Below are 20,770 nucleotides of genomic sequence, written 5' to 3' on the forward strand. Positions count from 1 at the left end.
CAAAGGCCGAATAGAATGTAGTTGAGAAAAAATTAAATTTGGGTCCTTGGACTAAGGCCACTACTAGGGCCCTATGTGTATTTTACATATAACTCGAGCAAATTTCATCCGTTTTTCGTAATTTTTGTTTCATTTGGGAGGTAATCAAAGGCCGAATAGAATGTATTTGAAAAAAAATTTAAATTTGGGTCCTCGGACTGAGGCCGATACTAGGCCCTTCAAAAAAATAAAATTTTAGGGCGATTTGAAATTTTTGTTTCATTTGAAAGGAACGTCGTACGGGGCTTCGTAATTGCGCTATGCGCAATTTGTAAGATGTACACATTACATAATAATTTTACTTTAACTACATTAACCGGCGCAATAGGCTTACGGTCAAAGTAGGGTGACAGACGCACTAGGGTCACGTACGCAATAGATATACGGGTTTGTACGGGGCTCAGTCGCAGCAAACGCTCCGACTGTTCTGATGGCTCGTTTGCACTCGATTTACTCGACTTTACTTAATTGACTCGGTAATGAAAACGTGATTAGGTAAAGTATTTGTTACGACGGACCCAATTAGCAGAACAGACCATTTTTTGTGGATATAATTTTACCAACTACTGCTAAACATTTATTTAAACGGTAAAGCGGATAGCAACAAACGTAATAGAAGCCACGGAATGGGCTCATAAAACTAAATGAAAGAAATGGCATTGTAACGTAATCTGTGCTTACGAGCTGAGATAAAAGGTAAAAACAAATTAAAAATAAGAAACACTCGTTTCGGGTGAATACAACCTTCTCATTACTGTTGTCGTAAAGCATTATGGGCAAATTGTTAAACAAACCTTTGCGACATTAAATATAGGAATCATCATTTCTAAACGTTCTCAGATAAAGAAAAACTCGAAATATAAATAACGAATAAGAAAAATTTACGTGTGCCACAAAAACAGGAATTAATATCCCTAAGAACATTTTTTCCGTAAAACATTAGCAATTAATTCCACCTGATGTTAGATTTCTCAAGAACGGTAGAACGGAAGAAAAAAAAAGTGTCCAGCATCTTTCTGGGCGCGTTGATTTATCGTCTCTCTTTTTTTCGCCAATAAACGTTTAGACAATTGTTTTGCGAGCTATGTAAAGATACTGATATATATTACATATAACCAGTGGTGTCAGTCAGCCAGCAGCCAACCGGTCGGCACGTTTTTAATTTTACCAAAATATTTTTTTTAATAACAAAATTAAAAGATTTTTTTAATTAAGTGCCAAATCAAGTGTTTGAAATTCTTTTTTAATTTTAATTGTCTCAAAGCGCCACTGATACTGTTGTAATTACACGCGCTAGCATTACAGAATGTCTCTCCCAGCAAACTCATTATTATCCTTAGGGTATTAAACGAACATATAATACTATACCAACCGCACTATGGAAACCGTATATAAACTGGCAGAGCTCATAAATAAGAGTAAACGAACAACCGAAGGAGGACACCAACAAGAAAATATTTTCGCTTTTCGCACAGTGTCATTTTCATTCTGAAGAGTGTTTTCAGAATATTTTACTCATCCTTCTTACGGCATAGAAGTGAAAACGCACACAGTCACATATAATATACCAACCATCCACATGGCACTTCAAGGATATATAAAATATACGAACGAATGTAATATCGCTATGTATGTAGTTTCTGTTGTTTTTATCAAAATTTATTGTTCAGAGGAAGCATTAAAAATTGTCCTGTATTATTTAAGATAAATGGCGGTTGTTATTGTTCATTAAATAACTTTTTAAAATTAGGCGCACCCAGCAAAACAAAATAATTTTAAGCGAAGACGAAACGGACGACTACATTTCGTTTAATTTTCTTCACTTTTTATTTACATTATGATATGATATCTGGGTCACAATTAAAATTAAATGAATATCACAGCTACCAGTTCGGTATGATGGTTATTTATTAAGTCTATTTAAATTAAGCTAAACGATATGGCTGGAAATTGTTATAACAAAAATAGGTGACGCAGCTATGCTTTAAATAAAAACTGTCATTCGAAGAAGATCCGTGAACAACGAGGGGGAAACTACCCGAGCGAATACTGGGACAGGTGCTATTTGCTATTGGTACCAAAATATTGACGTCTAATGGTGACTGTTCCGAGGAGAGAATTACGCGGGAAAATACTGGGAATGCGGGTGGTATTTCCTATACAGTGTTTAAGCAGAGAGTTTTTTGACCAATTAAGTGTAAGTGATCTCGGGGTATAGCAAGAGGCAAAATTTGATATGTTTGAATATGTCAAAGCAAGAGGCAAAATTTGAATTTGTTTTGTATTTTGCAAACAAAATTAAATTAAAATTTGGGAAAGACAAATTCAACCGAATGAAAGATTATAATTTACTATTCAATTGTTTTGAAGTCAAACACACTACATCTACATGCAATTAAAACGACGAAAACTCAAAATTGTTTTCACATGAAAACATACTGCCACGCAAATTCAAATTTTCAGCTCACTTTATTGTGACAGCTATACCCCGAGATCCTCTATTTCCTCTACTTAAACACCGTATAGACTGTTATGATCAGAGCGAGAAAACCGAAGACTAGTTATTATAACTTGCCTTGGGGTACTTGTCAAAGTATTTGCTTCTCTTTCAACGTGGTACGTTGAGAGCGAGAGAACAGAAGACCAGTTTTGTTTAACTTGCCTTGGGGTACATATCAAACTATCTTCTTCTCTTTCATCATAACACTCTATTGATGCCAATCATGCCAATATACACCAATAGACGTCAATAGTTACCAATAGACGCCAACAGCTACCAATAAACACTAAATACGTTTACTTCTGCTTTACTTTTCTGATTACCACACTCGACTGAAGCAACTGAACTTACAATCACTCGAAACGCGTCGACTACAGTTCGATGAATTTTTGCTCCATCGACTCAACCCTGAGCTCTGCACTCAACTTTAATCGCCCATCTCGAGTCACCCGCAACCAGCAAACTTTTTACCTACCGTTCAACAAAAATTCAAACATTCAGCGGAATTCCCCTTTGTATAGACTTCAGAGCAACCACAATGAATACTATTCTTCGATTGACATACTGGAACCGAATTTTTCTGTGTTTAAGAACCGAGTTAAGTCTCTCTATGAGATTTAAGAGTTACAGTTTGATCAATAGATTTAAGATCTTTTTCGCTTTATTTTTTTCTTTTCTTTGATTTTCGCACTAATCTCCTTTTGAGACTACGAATTTAATGATTTAATAACGACAACTTATATGTAAATCAACGGTTAATATGTAATTAGGGTAGTGGCCTGCATATTAATCGGAATAAACAAACAAACAAACAAACGCATGACATGTATACTTCACTTCGTACATGTACAACATAAAATCCTACGTGCTATTCGTGACTATAGGTCTGTTCCAAGTGCAACATCGAAATGTCAAACGTCATCCATACACAACATAACCAAACAATGTTGTTGACAAAATGTACGTGAAATCGTTGAAATCGTCTGTGGAAGACATTTGGAAGTAAACTGCACTTTGCACCTGCACTTGGAACAGATGTATTCGTGTGACTCGAAAGTTTATATGTCAGACACGTACGACACTTATGTCATAAGTGTCACACGTGGTGGATTTTTTTAGCAAGTGTATGTCGTGTATATAGGGTTAGGACTGATCAATATTCAATTATCGAAAAATACGAAAGAAATTCTGTCTCCTTCCAGCGCTAAAAATTGATGTCCTCTTCTTCATTTTAAAATTTCTTCCAATCGATTCAAACGCAATCTCAAGCTCAAGTCAGGCATCATTAGTATCACGTAGATATCCAACTTCAAATTATAATACGTAACAATATACCACCCTGGCGATCGGATTCGGCTTCGTTTGACGGTTATTTATCGCACTAGATGTCGATTGGCAACCCGACGCGAAGGCAATTTTCTCTAAAAAGCCAACGAAAGTTCTACTTTTCGTCACTGCGTTGAGAAAATAACTATTCAAATCAGGTCGAAATAAGTTGAATAAATAAACATTCGTGAATAAGGTATATGTTTATGTACCAGTCGTTATTCATACCAAAAATTCATCAGATTTTAGGCGATTTTAGTCTGCAAACCGCAAACCAACTTTTGGGAATGAAATACTGAATGCCTGTTAGCCACAATCTATTTTGCTGTGTATCTGAGTCTCTTTCTAACTTTATTTCGATCAATAAATGCCGAGACGATGTAACATGTTTTTGTTTTCAACTACGTTTTCATTTGAGGCCTACCAATATGGGCTTAATAATCTGGTTTATTGATCATTGAGGAAATAGCGATTTCGTTTATTTAATCCTCAGACAAACTCATTTTTCATTTAAATTTCACCTAATCTATCGAGTTCAACAAATGAATAAACGCATAGCACTGATGCAGAACGTAACCTCACATGCAGAAAATTGGAAATTGTAAACATATTTTTAATTAGCGCAACATTTTGACTTAAATCAATAATGCGTATGCTGGAGGTGGAGACAATGAGCTGAGAAACAGCATTATTTACGTATCTGTAGTGAACGGTGTATTTTAGATAATTTCGTGGGTTGTAGCCCGAACGAAGTGAGCAAAAATGCCTAAAATAAACCGTCTACAACAGATCCGTATACAACGTTTCATGCTGAAACCCTTGATTTCCACTTACTCTGTTTACGCTCCGTTTACTCTTCAAGCAATTAAAAGGGGGCGTGGTTAGCTAAGCAAAATGGTGTAAGTGGAAACCAAGCATAAATTTCGAGAAAAATTCCGAAAGTTATGCCTTAGGCATGAAAATTTATTTGGAAGTACAATCCACTGATGAATAAAAAGAAAATCCGTAACGAGAAATTTGTTTACATCTCCACTCTACATACAACCAATTTAGCCAATAGCGCACTGTAGCGAGATCGCTATTTCCTCCGCATCTGCTTCATACAAATTTTGATATTAGACCATACCTTATTTACAGTTCCATTGGTATACATATACTTCCTCGGTAAACACCACGATTAGTGATGAGAAATTCAGACAAAACCAATTTGAAAATTTCGCTCCCTACGTTCTATTGCGAAGTATGCCATCTGTTATCGAATTTTACACATTCGAAATTTGTCCATCTGTAAAATCGCATGCGCCGAAAATTCAAATCGAAAAACGCCATCTGATGATTTGACGAAACGATAGCCCTGCCACACTCGATACTGTTCGTTCTGTCAGAATCAGAATCCATTTTAATTTTCCGTGTATAAAAATTAGTTATTGCTGATAAAAAGTCTGAAAAAATTAGTTTATCTGGATGATAACGAACAATAATTTGTCATAAATTTGATGATAATAGGTTCCCACTACTTATTGTCGGGCAAATGCGTCAGATTTGTTATTACCATTGTGTTATTTGTATGATGAAGATCTCGTGATATCGGCTCTGAGGTCTAGGTTTTTAATGTGTGAGCAATTTTTAGAAAAGTGAAAGAAAAAAAAAATTTCTCGTTTTCATTTTGGTTTAAAAAGAAATCGAATTAAAAAAAAAAGTTTTTTCAAACCAAAAATTGCCCGTTTGTGTTCAAATTCGTATGATATTGCGGAATTAAATGTTTTTTTCTCGATTGTTGTTGATGTGAATTTTTTTTTTGTACGAAAGTCGTGAACAAATTTTTCCGATAAGAAAAATTCTTCTGTGAAAACCGAATTTTATTCGATATTGTGAGGACTTCACGGACACACACATACACACACTACACCACCAGCACCACCACCAGTCAGCCATTCTGCATGAAAGATAAAATTTATCGATAACCAAAATGGAGGAGCACAACTTCAAATTGATTCCAATTCTGCGATACTTTTCGCTTATTTTGCTATTTTTAGCTGCAACAGCACAATCAGGTATGTTACAATTGAGTATTTATTGCATTCGAATTCGATCCGTTTGTGTAAAATGAGTAAAACAAAACAAATTCTTTTTTTTTCTTCCAAATTTGATTGATTGTTCAATGGGAATTGATAACAAAATATTGATTTCGTTTTACTTGTAATTTTTTTGTCTGGTCACCTAAATCAAATTTAGAAGGACATATTGTCTTCTCGACTTGCATAGTTATTTACAATCGGATGATCGTAGTATGAAACACCTTAATGTATGAATGACCTCGACATTTTCTTTCCTCGGGAACCTATCCGTTACTCAGACATTTCGATGGGATATTTCTCACACTCAGAATTTTGTTTTTTTTTTCTATTTTCGTAAATCTATAAATTGAAACGCTCAGACTGTAGTCTCAAATTGATCGGCGATTTGATATTTGGTTGAATTAACATGCATTGTGTCACCGATTTTTCATCTAGACTGTCGTGATTTGGACACAACAACTTAGAACATATTTTATTGGTGCCGATTAGTACATTTTTTGGATTTTTTTTACCAGCCCTCTGTTCAAATGTCGTTCAAAACGAACCACTCGTTTTTTTGAATTTTTTAAGAAATCCAAATTTAGACAACGATTTATGATAAAATACTTCTATTGCCCAAAATCGCTTTTGTCTTTTACGACATTAGAACATTTTTCATGTTGAAGTGTTATACCAGTGGACACACATAAAAAAAAAATCATTTTCTCTATGACAGAGAGCGTGGCAATGATTTCATTCGACATTATATGACGTCATCGTGTATGAATGAATATTCGGAAACAAGGTTGAGATTCACTTCGCACTTTTTTTTTGTCTTTGAAACATTCAACTTTCTTTCTTCTATGTATTGCGATACTTTTCTACAAAAAAAATCTTTTGTTTGTTACAACACTTATATACACAATCAAACTGCCTCTGATGTGTCCGCAATTTTTGCCCTAATGTCGTTTTATTGTGCTATTATCGTGTGTTTTCAATTAATGGATTCAGCTTTTATGTTTGAAAGTCATTAACCCTTTGCACAATGTTAAAATAATGTGGTATCGCTGGCTCGTACGTGTGCCACATAAAAATAGGGATGAGTCACACCAGGCAAGAAAACTGTTTCTGGTTGAAACCAGATTTCTTTTTCATTGTCTATTCTAAAATGTCTGCTAAGAAAACAATCGAAAATGATTCATTTCGACTTTGAATACAGCAAATTCAATCAGTCCAGAACACCATAGGTTCAGCATGAACAAATTTAATTAAAATGAAAAATGGAATGATAATCAACGGGAGCCGGTTTTCACTTTTTCACTTGGTGTTGCTCAGTATATGAGCATTAAACGTGCTGGCTTTACGATTTAACAGATGGTGCAATTATTGTCTTCGCCCTAACATTAAATTCTGCAATGTTCTATGCTGAGATAAGGATTGAAAGGAAATGAAAGGTAAAATAGAAGCATCGAACATCGTTGTGCTTGTATGCCAATTACTTTTAATTGTTTGTATATGTACAGTGACGTCATACTTGAGCACACCTATTTCGTTATGTCTTTCCTCACGAATAAATGTATTTCTGGGTAGGTGTGCGTGCTAGCACTGTAATAGTTATGAATTGCTCATTGGTTTACAGAAAACAAATAGAGAATTAAAAACTGTGACGAAGACGCATATGTTCGGGAATTTCGTTTCTGAAATATTTTTCGATTATCGATATTTTGAAATTTCTGCTAATCGCAATACTCTATAGTCACCTGGTGATATTTTGTATCAAAAATACATTCCACTAGCCGATACCTTCACTTCCAGACACAAAACTTTTTCAATACTTCGGGATCACCATAATGTCGGGAATCGGCACCAGTTATGATTAAAAGGAAAAACGTACATATCCGACGTATAGTCATACGTATTGATCGTGACTACTAGTGTCACTCATATGTTTACACGTCGGACGTTAGCAGCATACGTGTCTGAAGTAAGAGAGAAGTGAAGCTGTCTGCCAGCCATTTTATACATACCTGACGTCTGTTGTTTTATCGGTGAATTCTTAAATATTTTGTAAAAGAGTTCAGCTACTGTTATGGAATATTATGTGCACTAACTGGCCAAGGTTACCTCGACTCAGCAACACCGGTTACAGTGTCTGCAATGGCTTCGTGGGCGACGTGGGTACACTTAAAAAGTCCATTCAAAAATGTTGAAAAAGTGGTTTCGGATGGATCGCCGACCGGGACAATGCCTAGTGTACTGGTAGTACTCGACCTCCTCTACAACCTCATGCCAAAAGCTAAAGTTAATAATTTGTCTGTCAGGAAATAAAAGTCAAAAACCAAAATGTCGAACTTTCGATGTTAGAAAACCTCGACAGACACACCTTTTGGACCATCGGTTTCTTTGGCAGTTTTGTAGAGTTTTTAACGCTCTACATCCTGCTAGAACATTGTTTTCAGAAATACTCTCTACTTTCCGAGTTATGACCATTTGAAAGTTAAAGTCGTCCGGTGGGACTTCTTCCCGGGCACCTTCGGATCCATCAACCATATGTCTGGACTTAGTTTTCAATGATCTACGTTTTCCGCACACAGGCTATCGCGACCCTTAAAATTCTCAAAATTCGATACGCCCTATGGCAGAGGCTGAGGCTCTCAAAGTATTTCGTCTTTATCAGATGAAAAACCTCAAAAGGTTAAAGACATTCTAACGGGCCACTGTTCGCTAAGTTATCATTTGAAACTCTGTTAGGTTTCAAGGATTGACCGAACTGTGAAGCAGAAGACTACCTCTGTCAGTGCCCTAGCATTCGTGATGAACCGTAAAACATTCCTGCAAATGACGTTCCACATGGAGCGTATATCCAAAGTATATTCTTAGTTACAGGAACAGGAAATATTCTTTTTTTAATTATTTATGAAAATCTGTTTAACAATTCTTCAATATTACAATTCTGCTGATAAACCCAAGATAGAACAACCAACTAATTTCCAAATCTCTTATCGAGCGTTGAAGAAGCGAAAGCATTTTCTTGTGCTTGGATCATCAAACCATAAACGGTTTATCGAAACATCGTCAATATGAAGAAAATATTGTCGATATATTGACACTCCACCGCCCGTCTTAAAAGGTAAATGAGCACAGGCAATTTCTCACGTTTTCTACCAAAATCGATAGAAAACAAAGATAAAAAAAATTTCTTTATCGGAAAATAGCTTGAAATTGAAAATTTTTACTACGAAATATAACAATTTCGAGTATATTTTGATACACACTTGCACATAGTTACTTACATATTGAATGGCATGGCATTGCCAATAACCATAAATTCATGTGACGATGCCACAACCTAATAAAATCGTCTTTTTCCATATTTTCATCTGCTTAAGTTTGTGCGTTTTTTTTTATGTTTAACCATTGAAAATCACCATCACACCCAGGATGTTTGTATGCCCCAATACATATTCTAACACAAAGTAATAAAAACATTGGTCTCAAGCATGACAGGCTAGTAAGTAATAAAAAAAAGCATTTTATTTTTCACGACAAGATTATATTGACGGGTGAACGTGCATTATCTAAAAAGGAGTTACGAGAGAGAGAAGAAAAAAAAATGTCGTAAAATAGATAAATTGTAAATATGGAGCTGGTTGGGTTTGTTATGTAACTTAATGGTCCGTTCCAGATAGAAAGTCGATACGAGATAAGAGAAATGAGCTTTTTTTCGGGCGGGTTTTATATTACAATTTGACTTAAAAACGTTTGTATACCATGAACACAAAAGGGCCAAAAATGTTAACGATAAAAAAAAGAACATTTTCGATGAGGCTTTCCATTTCGTTGATAGATTGGCGTTATTTTTTGCTATTCACAAAATTTCTATTGATTTCGACCGAACAATCGACGGACGGTTTGTTTTAAAATGACTTAAACAGTAAGCTCATAAAATTCTATATATTTTGGAATATACTCCACCCCCACTCAGCACCATGCTCTTCCGCAACACAATCAATCAAAAAAAAAAGTTCCCATAATTGTATTAAGATATTAACAATAAAAGTATCGGAATTTTGATACCATAATTCGCAAAACATTTTCATCTTCTCACCGCACAGACAATAAATATGGTATGTGAAAAGACATCCAAGCCAAAGTATTCCGAGACAAAACTAATAAATTTGAAAATGTATTTATACAAGCCTGATAAATTGCGGCAGGGAATTGTTATTGAAAACTTGAAATTGATGTTTAGTTTATACTTTCGGGTGATATATTTATATATATTGTGCTGTGTGGATATGTGTGTATTTATATCCAGATTTATACACCCAGAGCCGGGGAGAGTTTGCATTGTGTTGAAGGTAAATGGGAAACTTTTTAAACAATTTCAATTTAGCATTAAGAATTGAAATTGTAATGTATAACTTTTAATAGATTTGGAACAATGAATAAAACAGGTCGTATACCTTGTATGCCGCCTGTATACACAATATCGACTTTATGTTTATTTTATGTATTGGTTTTTATGGGGAAATCTGTGCTGTTTCAATTGAAGTTGATTGGAATTGGTATACTAAAAGTGTCTTTATTATATTATCGATTTTCCGATTTTCCGTTCCGAATAAAAGAGGAATCATCTACTTGCCAATTTGTTGTGTCAGCAGTCAGTTGAGTTAATAAATTTCTTGAATATCACCAATGTGTCATCCCCGTCCGTTGGCTGGGAAATTTAAATTTCCCGATGTCTAGGAAAAATCATTTTGTTTTATTGTTAATCATATCCGAGGGGCAGATAATCGTGTATTTTGAGTGCTAAAAAATTTTCGAAAGGAAATCGTCAAACAATTTTCTGATGATTTTCTGGGATTTTCTTTAATTTTCTCTTATTTTCGAGGATTGTTTTTTTGTCAATTTCGAAGGATTTTCAAACATTTTTACACCATTTTCTAAGACATTTCTTTGATTTTACAGGATTTTCTAATTGCCTTGACGAAAAGTCATGGGTCTTACGGATGACACTCAAAAATGTATGTCACACAATTTTCACTGCTATGATCACATGAAAATACATGACCAAAAAGCTTAAATACAGAAAATGTTTGTTCATTCCTTGATAACACGATAACTTGAGTAATCCGCCACGGATTTCCAAAAACTTTCCTCTTTTTTTGACGAAGAATTAAATTCCTGAGGTTAGGTTCGAAGGTGGGATATAACGGACGGACGCGAGATCTCTGAGATATTCTAAAAATATTCTTTAAAAAAATGTTCGTCTCGTAGCACGACAACTTGAGTAATCCTCAACAGATTTCCAGAAAAAATAACCACATTATCTGTCTATAATAGTCTCCTTATCATACGGAGTAATTTTCAACAGCTTTCCCAAAACTTTTTTATTCGATAAGAACCGAAATAACTTGGGTTAAGTTCGTAATGGAAAATACTGGAATAAGAATCTGTCGTTTATTCCGAAAAGACTTTTATGTGTGATTTATTTCTGTCTACGCTAGTGCTAGAGACAAAAAACAACGAGTGTGAACTTTGCGACCAGCAATCAAATAAAATGAGTGAACAATTTATGACAAACCGAGACAAAGATATTTTTGTCACAATTACAGAAATCTATTGAGAAAAAATCAGTCAGTCAGTGTTGAGTGTTTCCTGCCATTCCTAAGATTTTCTTTTGTATATAAAAAGATTAAAATTCTATATTAATCTATCCGTCGAACATAAGGAAACATACAACCAAGAAACATATATACCACATCATCTACTGGTTATCATGCTTCACATTCATGCATCGGTTTTCTTGCCATATTTTTCCTTTTTCTTAAAATATAAAAGCCATCATACTACACATCATCTGGTCGATACTCACGCTCTTGCTTATGAAAACACCAACCCCCTGCTTCAAAATAGCTGAAAGCTAAATTGCTCCATATACTTCAACATCTTTTTCAGTGATGCCTGCCTATACTTAAACTCATGTGTGTAGATCGTTGTTGCATGGAAAGGATGGAAAGTGGTGAACCTTTTCCATAGCGGAAAATACCTTCCATACACCAATTTTATAACGGTAAAGTCGCAGTGTGTAAACCAATTTTAATACTCAACTGGGCCAATACGTTGCCCGTGGCATAGTTAGGTATTTTCGTTAAAATTGAGACAATTTTGATGAAGCAAAGTTTGGTTTACCTCAAGATAATATAAATCATTACGTGCTTCTGTGCAATGTTTTGTGTTCATTTTTGCATTTACCGACCAGAAGCATGTAAAGTTTTGTACGTACGTCGTTCAAAATTTTTATTTTGACAATTGGAAATACCGTCCTTCCCTTCGGATGATTCTGTTCGTAATTTCCTGTCTAGATATGATTAGTCTAAGGTTTCAATAAACTGTCAAGTGAATTAAGATCTAAACGGCGCGGCGTTAGTGTATACTGTGTAGAGGCCTGTACAAATCATTCTGTTTAAATTTAAACAAATTTAAGTTCATTGTAATTGCCTGTACTAACACAATAAAACTCAGACTCAGATAATGAGTAAAAACCAAAAATAGAAGACGACAAATCGAAACAAACGCAAAATTACCATTTTTTCCTTGCAAATTTTTTTATGAATCATCCCCTATGGCAGTTCAACAGATGTACCTAATACTCCGTTGACGAAGCGCTGTTAAAAGTGCATTGCTGCCCACTGTAGCAAACAAATTCTCATTAACAAAGTCATTGTCATTTTATATTGTTCTAGCACATTAAATGTAGTCTCTCCAGACATTCAGGAAAACAAAATTCTGAGGACTGTCGCCATTAAGACGGTAGTTGTTCGACAAAATAAAAAAAAACCTTTGCTTCGTTGCACACTCCACAGAAGTCCTCTTATGTGAACCGAAAGTCAATTCAATCCGTGTTTTATCTTGAGTGAGGAAACGTCGAATGGAAACGATTTTTTTTTTTAATCGACTAATGTACACAGATCACGCAAGCTAAGCTGGAAACTCAAAACAAGAAACAAGAAATCGGAGCATACCATATCCTGGAACAAAATGTTGAACAGTTGAACAACTGAAATTGAAAATTTTTAATGGGAATATATGTTCCATTTACGACGGTCTATTTGCACATAATGGGGAAAAACAGAAAAGAAAAATGACAGAAGTGGTCGATTCGATGGTAGTTTTCTTTTATTTATTTCGTTTCTTTTTCCCAACAATGCGGTAATGTTTAGCAACACACCCACTTGTACGAGACATTATTTCTTTCATAGTTTTATGGCGTTTTTTGTTCTTCTCTCGTATTTTTGGAAATGTTGTCAGAAAATGATTTATTTGTTGGTGTGCAAGTTTTGTAAATGGTTTGTATTATGCCGTTTGATATGATTTGTTTAAGTGGACAGACTTGATGACGTCATTCAATTCAGCATGTGGAAATATACTTTGAACAGAAGAGTTTCACATTTTCGGTATTATTGCGTGTTGGCTTCGTGGCTGTGTAGTAAAGTTCATCGATCAAATATTTTTGTTTTTTATCCATTCATTCAACGCTATGTTAATGATGCTGCCATTTTCCATTTTTTCTAATTTTATTTTGAAGGTGTAGACAGAACGGTCTGATTTTTATCAAATTTATTCAATATTTCAACAGGTTTTGATATACCGAGCGCTACAGTTACTTTTTCATTTATGAGATAGTCAGACACAAGTTTCCTTGATGTTGCAGAACTTTGAATAAAAACTAAAATAGGTATAAAAAGTCAGAGTACGCGTGTTTAAAACGGAACAGATGAGATTTCTCGGAAATTAAGTCTAGTCTGTAACTGTACGAAATCATGGGATTGGATTCCAAAATTCATTACAGAGACAACACATTGTACCACTTGAGGGGCAAATAGTAAATAATTTGTCATTGTCAATCAAAGGACAATCCTTAAAGAATCCTTCAAAATTCTACCGAAGAAAATCATCAAATTCATAGAAAATTCTCAGGAAAATTCGCAAAATCTTTGAAAATTAAGGGCCCAGGAAAATCAAATAAAAAGAAGAAAATCCTTGAAATTTGAACAAATCCTTTGGAAATTCATCCGAAATAAGTAACAAATCATCTGAAAATCCTTGGAAAACAATAGGAAAATCCTTGAAAATCCCCAGAGAATTGTCTTTATAGAAAATCCTACTTCAACGAAAACGATAACTTTCTATTTTTCAACGAAACGAGTTTGGCCTGTCGAGATGAACTACACTCACTTAAAATCTTTTATCAATAAAACTGCCCAAGTCACTTTCCTATTGTTTTGTATTGTTTCAAACTCGAACATAAGTTAGTCGTTGTCTGCTCCAAGCTGCAAGAGTTTTTTTTTGTAGTTCTCTTTTCAGAGGAGGTGACATTTCTACATAGTCAATATATTCATGATCGATATTATCCTTAAAAAATCAATATCGTAATAATATCGTAATCCTGACGATACTGACTGGGTAGAAATGGCCCGCCACCTTTCATAAGAGGCTGTGCATAAGCGACGTCTACCGTATTTCGTAATTTTTTTTCGTTTAAAAAGCCAACACGAGTATGTGCAAAGAAAGCTTAGTATTTGAAAGAAACTATCGGATATTTCTAGAAAACTATTTTTTGTTTGTTACAAACTCGAACATAAGTTATTCGTTGTCTGCTTTAAGTGTTTATTGGTTGTTCTCTTTTCTTATCGAAAGCATTGGTTCTCGTAACCGTACTCAATTCGTTAATTTGTGTTCAATGACATCAAACTATATATTTATTTAAGGCTGAACGTATCGTGTTTAAAAATCGAAATTATCGATTTCTTTCACCGAATACAATAACCCAACATTATTTTCGAACGTTGTCCACCGACAAAGCACTACTATACAAAGAAAATGTGATACAAAACAAGCGAAAAAAGAAAGAAAGAAAATAAATTGGAAAATAGCCAAGCATTTCGTGTTCAGTTATAACTGAAGAGTTTTATGGCATGAAGTTGTTGGCCACGACATAGGTCATTTAATTAACAAAATCGAAATTGTGCATGTTTGTATGAAGTCGATTCATTAAATCGATGGTGTTGTACAATGAATGTGCACTTGTAGTACATCGGAGTAATGTTGAAATAAACTTGAATTTTGTCGCTGCATTGACAGAGTATGTAGGTGTACGTGCACTAACATCAAATAATCGTTTGTAACAACAAATTCAAATTTGGTCAAGGACATTGACGAAGCTGTTTTATCTTGAAATATCCTTATCTGATTCATTCATCTTCACAAATATTTATGAGTGGTCGTGATTGGGTCCCTGCTTAAAATCGAGTTATTCATTCTATCGATCCAACAGCAAACAATCCTTCCAAATACACAACTCAAAATCGGTTTTCTAATATCAAACAGCTTCTATGTCCAATTAGTTTGTTTGTACACGTCAATGATGAAATGAGTAATCAAATTCGTAATTCTACTAACATTGTGCTCATCATTTTGTCAAACTACCGCGCTTCACATGCAGTGCAATAGTTTTTTGTGGCATGACCTTCACCGCATGTGTTGAATTCGTCTCATAATTTCATTTTTCGAGTAAAATGGTAACCGACAAAAATCAATGGATGACATGTCGTTTAACTCACACGAAGGAGTTCTATTATTACCACCATGACCATTTATAAAAAATTATAGAATTCGAAACATGGAATTTAAATACGGTTCTGTGACGTTAATAGCAATTTGAAATTATTCATAATTATGGTATTGATGTATATTGATTATTGCATGGCAACGGCAGCACTCGAAATCAAGTAATTCTAAAAATAGTATTTACAATGACCGACCATACCTATATCTCTTTGCACGTATATAATGTTCGAACACATTAAATATTAGTCAGATAAAAACACACGTGAGGCTTAATGAGCAAGAAGCAAATATTCCTCAATGTCATTTTAATTATCACCTAATCAAGTGTAGCCAGCGAGACAAAAGTCGATGAAATGAAGCAAAAAATGGAAATATCTTCCTAGCAACTTCACTTATGATGTGCGAACTCATGACCTATTTTTGGTGAATATTCTTTTCTTGCATTCACCTCTCTCTTTCTCGACGGGTGCACCTATGTTCCATAAAATGATTACGTCATCAAACTATACTTCAGATACAGAAACCAGATACAGTATGCACATGCACCGGAAACAGCGCAACCGTGGTGTAAAAAGGATTTCACTTTGATCTGGAGATGTGTGCCCACATTCGGATAACAGGGGTTTTATTATGCACACAGACTTGCACACAGAAACGTGACATCGTTATGATTTTTAATTGTTTATCAACGGATGCGATTAGAAATGAACCGTAAAGTCGCTCGAATATTGTTTTATGTTGCGATTTTATCGTGTTCACCTTCGGTTACGGAGATTTTTTTTTATATTTTTTATATGGAACTGACCGTATAGAATCTACATTTTTTCCACTCAATGCAAAATATTTCTAACAAGCTGTTGTCGTAGGGTACGATTTGAACTACTTTTCATGGTATAAAAAGGAAATAATACCTAACACACGTTTCCAAGAATTTTGTATGTTAATTCCCTTTATTGGTATAAATCAGAAACTAATCTTGTATCTCCAGTTGACTCGCACCATATTTCCCATGGCCCGTTGAAACAGCCATGGGAGAATCACTCGAATCCCCCTGCCTAATACAAATTGAAAGCCAAATTTTAAAACACGAAATAGCAGTAGTTGGATCAGTGGGATTGTCTATTGTGATATTTTTAAAGGTTCTTGACGTTGAACTGTTATGTTAACTCTGCATTTTACACGACCCTACAATTCCCCGGCAATTTGCCACACAGACCGTTTGATTCAGAAATGATGAATGTATTCCGGGCTTTCGGATTTGAGCACAGCACATGTTGCCTGTGTGACATTAGGCGATATCTTGAGCTTATCTATGGCTTAAGCAATATCCATATGTAAGAGGTCTTCATAACCGTAAAATAGTCCATAAAACCAACATAGGTTTTTTATTATTTATGTGCGTGGTGAGTAAGGCACCTCAGATAAAATGTTAACGTAGGAAAGTACGTGTGCTTTCTGCGGGTAACTTTATGCAAATAAAAAAAAAATATTAAACTTCGAAATTGATCATAGTTTATGAAGTAGTTTTATGGAAAACAGCGAGGGTAAATAAAGAGATGCAATTTGTTATACAAACAGAAACGTTTTGTTACGCGAAATTGTTGTCTTCTAATATTGCATGCGATGCAATCAAGTCGTTAAACGTAAATCGAATGAAATTATGACTTGGATTGCTTAATAAGGAAAATTACGTCCTCAAACATCGACTGATTTTTTTCTTGAACTTTTGTACAGTAGACGTCAGCTTCAGCAGTTTTTCATTTGGTTCACTCATACAAAAAAAAGTGCTCTTTTAAACGATTTTACCACGAACGTTCGTGTAACTATTTCACCCGTATGAACAGTTTTCTTTGTATGTACGGACCATCTGAAGGCCAGCTGAGCCCAATTCATGTCTAAATTTCAATGACATCGGCTGTAGATAAATGGTGACTCATTTTAAATGCTGGTCACATTCTGTACCCGAACTGCAGTGAACATACAATCTCAACGAAAAATCACATAGTGATAGATGACTGATGCATTGTTATCTATTTGTTGTGATTTTTGGAACCGTCAGTATCTAAATTTTATATTTGCTGTCTAGTCTATCCCTGACTACTTTCCATTAACTAGAACAAGAATAATCTAGAAAAAACAAACTGAAAGTGATAATCATTTACGCATACAACCATGAAGATTTGAGTTACTTCTCGAAATGTAATGTGAGACGATTGGGTTTTATGTCAAACAAAGAAAATGTCGACGTCAACAATCGAGGACAAACAATTGAATGTTATGTGTTTTCTCAGACAAATAACAATGATGATGACGTTGATTTATTTATAATTTTGTTATCACATTGCACAACTCGATTTTATTTCATTCATTTTGTGTGTGTGTGTGTCGATTTCTGCTTATGATTTATTTTTTATCGTTTTAAGTTATGGTTTCTCCACATAGCTACAGTTAAACAAGACATTTTGATACTCATGACATAAACATTTTATTTTTCAATTTAATTTAATGTAATAATCAATTTAGTGTCCCATGCCAAAGGGGAAGAAGACAACAACAATTTTGAAATGAATTTCAAAAGACAAAAATAAATAAATTGTTAATCTAATCAGCACTAATCTTTAACCAACCATACTAAAATTGAATATATTCTAACCATTCGATAGCCCATAAAGCTAATAATATATACTCGGCAATATACTATGGCGATGCTGATGTTGATGTGGGTGAACCATTTTCAATCACATGCATAATATCAATATCCGACCCGATACAATGGCTGAAAGACGGCACTCCAATTAATATTCAAAGTAATCAACGTCATGTGAAAGATTATGTATTCATAGAGTCTGATAGTGACATCGAAGGTACATGCACATCAAAAACCATATTTTATAAAATATTTATTGATAAACGATCTCGTATGTACAGTAGTCATGTACACGGTAAATGTTCTGACTATAATGTTTGACATACGATGAACTTTACAATATTATGTTATGTCTGTTCGGCATGTTGTTAGCGCAGACAGTGGTGGAAGGTTTACGAAAATTATTTATTGAATTTATGGTAATCATTGCATAAATTGACTCGAATTTACACGAAAATTATTCATTTGTTATGGACTTATCGACTGATAAATCAAAATGTTTAAAATGTATTTACACCTTCCATCATCAGAATGCCGGTTGAGATCATCCGTACAGTACTGGTCGTTTGTTGAAATTGAAATTGTTTTATGATGGAAACAAAGAGCGGATTCTACGTCAATTTTAATTATTTTGTTTTAAACGAAAACAAAAAGCCCATGCCATTATCGCCGAAAAAAAAACCAAGCATCAACCACGGGTTCAATAATTTTCCGAACATTTTTCCCCTTGTTCCAATTGTTTGCTTTCATCCTCATTGTAAAAATGTGGCTATTTGAAAAACTAAAAGCATCGAACTAAAAGCTTTTCACATAAAATTCAAAAATGGGTTTTAACAATAGCATTTTTATTAAAATAGTTTCGATGTTGCTGCTACGTACAATAAAATTGTTGGGCAGTGAGTGGGAAAAAATCGGCTATAAAATATGCTTGAGATTGATGAAAACTGAAATGGCGGTTTTTTGCAACGGGTTTTTTTTAAACATCGATACACATTTCACCGGCCATTTTTTTATTTTTCCAAGCGAATATGTTTTTGTTTTTTTTGTCGGTTACATTCGGAAACGCATTCACTTAAATGTACACCATTTTCGAATATCCATTCGAGTTTTGTATGGCTTTACTTTCGGTTCCCATTCTAAACTATTAACCGGCGATTGGCAATTCTGAAACCCTAAATCATTTCTTACTGCTTTGCACACGTAAAAAGTGTCACTTTCGTATCCATAAGATGTTCTTTCTGTTATTCTCGGTTTCTCTGATTCTTCCTGTTTCGTAGGTTATGTTAAACGGCAAATAAGAGAAATCAGGGAATCAGAAAATAACAACAAGAACATCTTAGATACGATTTGTATCATACGAATTTGGCACATTTTACATGTACAAAACAGTATTCGATAGGGCGTATCGAATTTTGAGAATTTTAAGGGTCGCGATAGCCTGTGTGCGGAAAACGTAGATCATTGAAAACTAAGTCCAGGCATATGGTTGATGGATCCGAAGGTGCCCGGGAAGAAGTCCCACCGGACGACTTTAACTTTCAAATGGTCATAACTCGGAAAGTTAAGAGTATTTTTGAAAACAATGTTCTAGCAGGATGTAGAGCGTTGAAAACTCTACAAAACTGCCAAAGAAACCGATGGTCCAAAAGGTGTGTCTGTCGAGGTTTTCTAACATCGAAGGTTCGACATTTTGGTTTTTGACTTTTATTTCCTGAGAGACAAATTATTAACTTTAGCTTTTGGCATGAGGTTGTAGAGGAGGTCGAGTACTACCAGTACACTAGGCATTGTCCCGGTCGGCGATCCATCCGAAACCACTTTTTCAACATTTTTGAATGGACTTTTTAAGTGTACCCACGTCGCCCACGAAGCCATTGCAGACAATGTAACCGGTGTTGCTGAGTCGAGGTAACCTTGGCCAGTAAGTGCACATAATATTCCATAACAGTAGCTGAACTCTTTTACAAAATATTTAAGAATTCGATTTTTCGACATTTTTCGATATTTTTACAAAAGGTTGAACTTCGTGGTATACCGTGTCAATATAATGTGCTACATCGAGATCCCAAATATTTTGTAAAAGAGTTCAGCTACTGTTATGGAATATTATGTGCACTTACTGGCCAAGGTTACCTCGACTCAGCAACACCGGTTACATTGTCTGCAATGGCTTCGTGGGCGACGTGGGTACACTTAAAAAGTCCATTCAAAAATGTTGAAAAAGTGGTTTCGGATGGATCGCCGACCGGGACAATGCCTAGTGTACTGGTAGTACTCGACCTCCTCTACAACCTCATGCCAAAAGCTAAACTTAATAATTTGTCTCTCAGGAAATAAAAGTCAAAAACGAAAATGTCGAACCTTCGATGTTAGAAAACCTCGACAGACACACCTTTTGGACCATCGGTTTCTTTGGCAGTTTTGTAGAGTTTTTAACGCTCTACATCCTGCTAGAACATTGTTTTCAGAAATACTCTCAACTTTCCGAGTTATGACCATTTGAAAGTTAAAGTCGTCCGGGGGGACTTCTTCCCGGGCACCTTCGGATCCATCAACCATATGCCTGGA

General features: G+C 34.9%; 1 protein-coding gene across 4 annotated transcripts in view; it reads left to right on the forward strand.

Annotated features, from left to right (window-relative positions):
• The first annotated feature begins 5,196 nt into the window (after window positions 1-5,196).
• Window positions 5,197-20,770, forward strand: part of LOC119084641 (basigin) — a 55,275-nt gene continuing 39,701 nt past the window's right edge. For 2 of the 4 annotated variants that reach the window (XR_005089105.1, XM_037194709.1), the window contains exon 1: window positions 5,224-5,919. Coding sequence is in view for 3 of the 4 variants with exons in the window: in XM_037194709.1 (XP_037050604.1) it covers window positions 5,835-5,919 (85 nt within the window). In the remaining variant the exon portion in view is untranslated. Of the gene's footprint in view, window positions 5,920-20,770 lie in introns of all 4 variants that reach the window. The other 2 variants (XM_037194708.1, XM_037194710.1) reach the window with 2 other exon arrangements.

The sequence above is a fragment of the Bradysia coprophila genome, unplaced genomic scaffold (genome assembly GCF_014529535.1).
Source record: "Bradysia coprophila strain Holo2 unplaced genomic scaffold, BU_Bcop_v1 contig_87, whole genome shotgun sequence".
NCBI lineage: Eukaryota > Metazoa > Arthropoda > Insecta > Diptera > Sciaridae > Bradysia > Bradysia coprophila.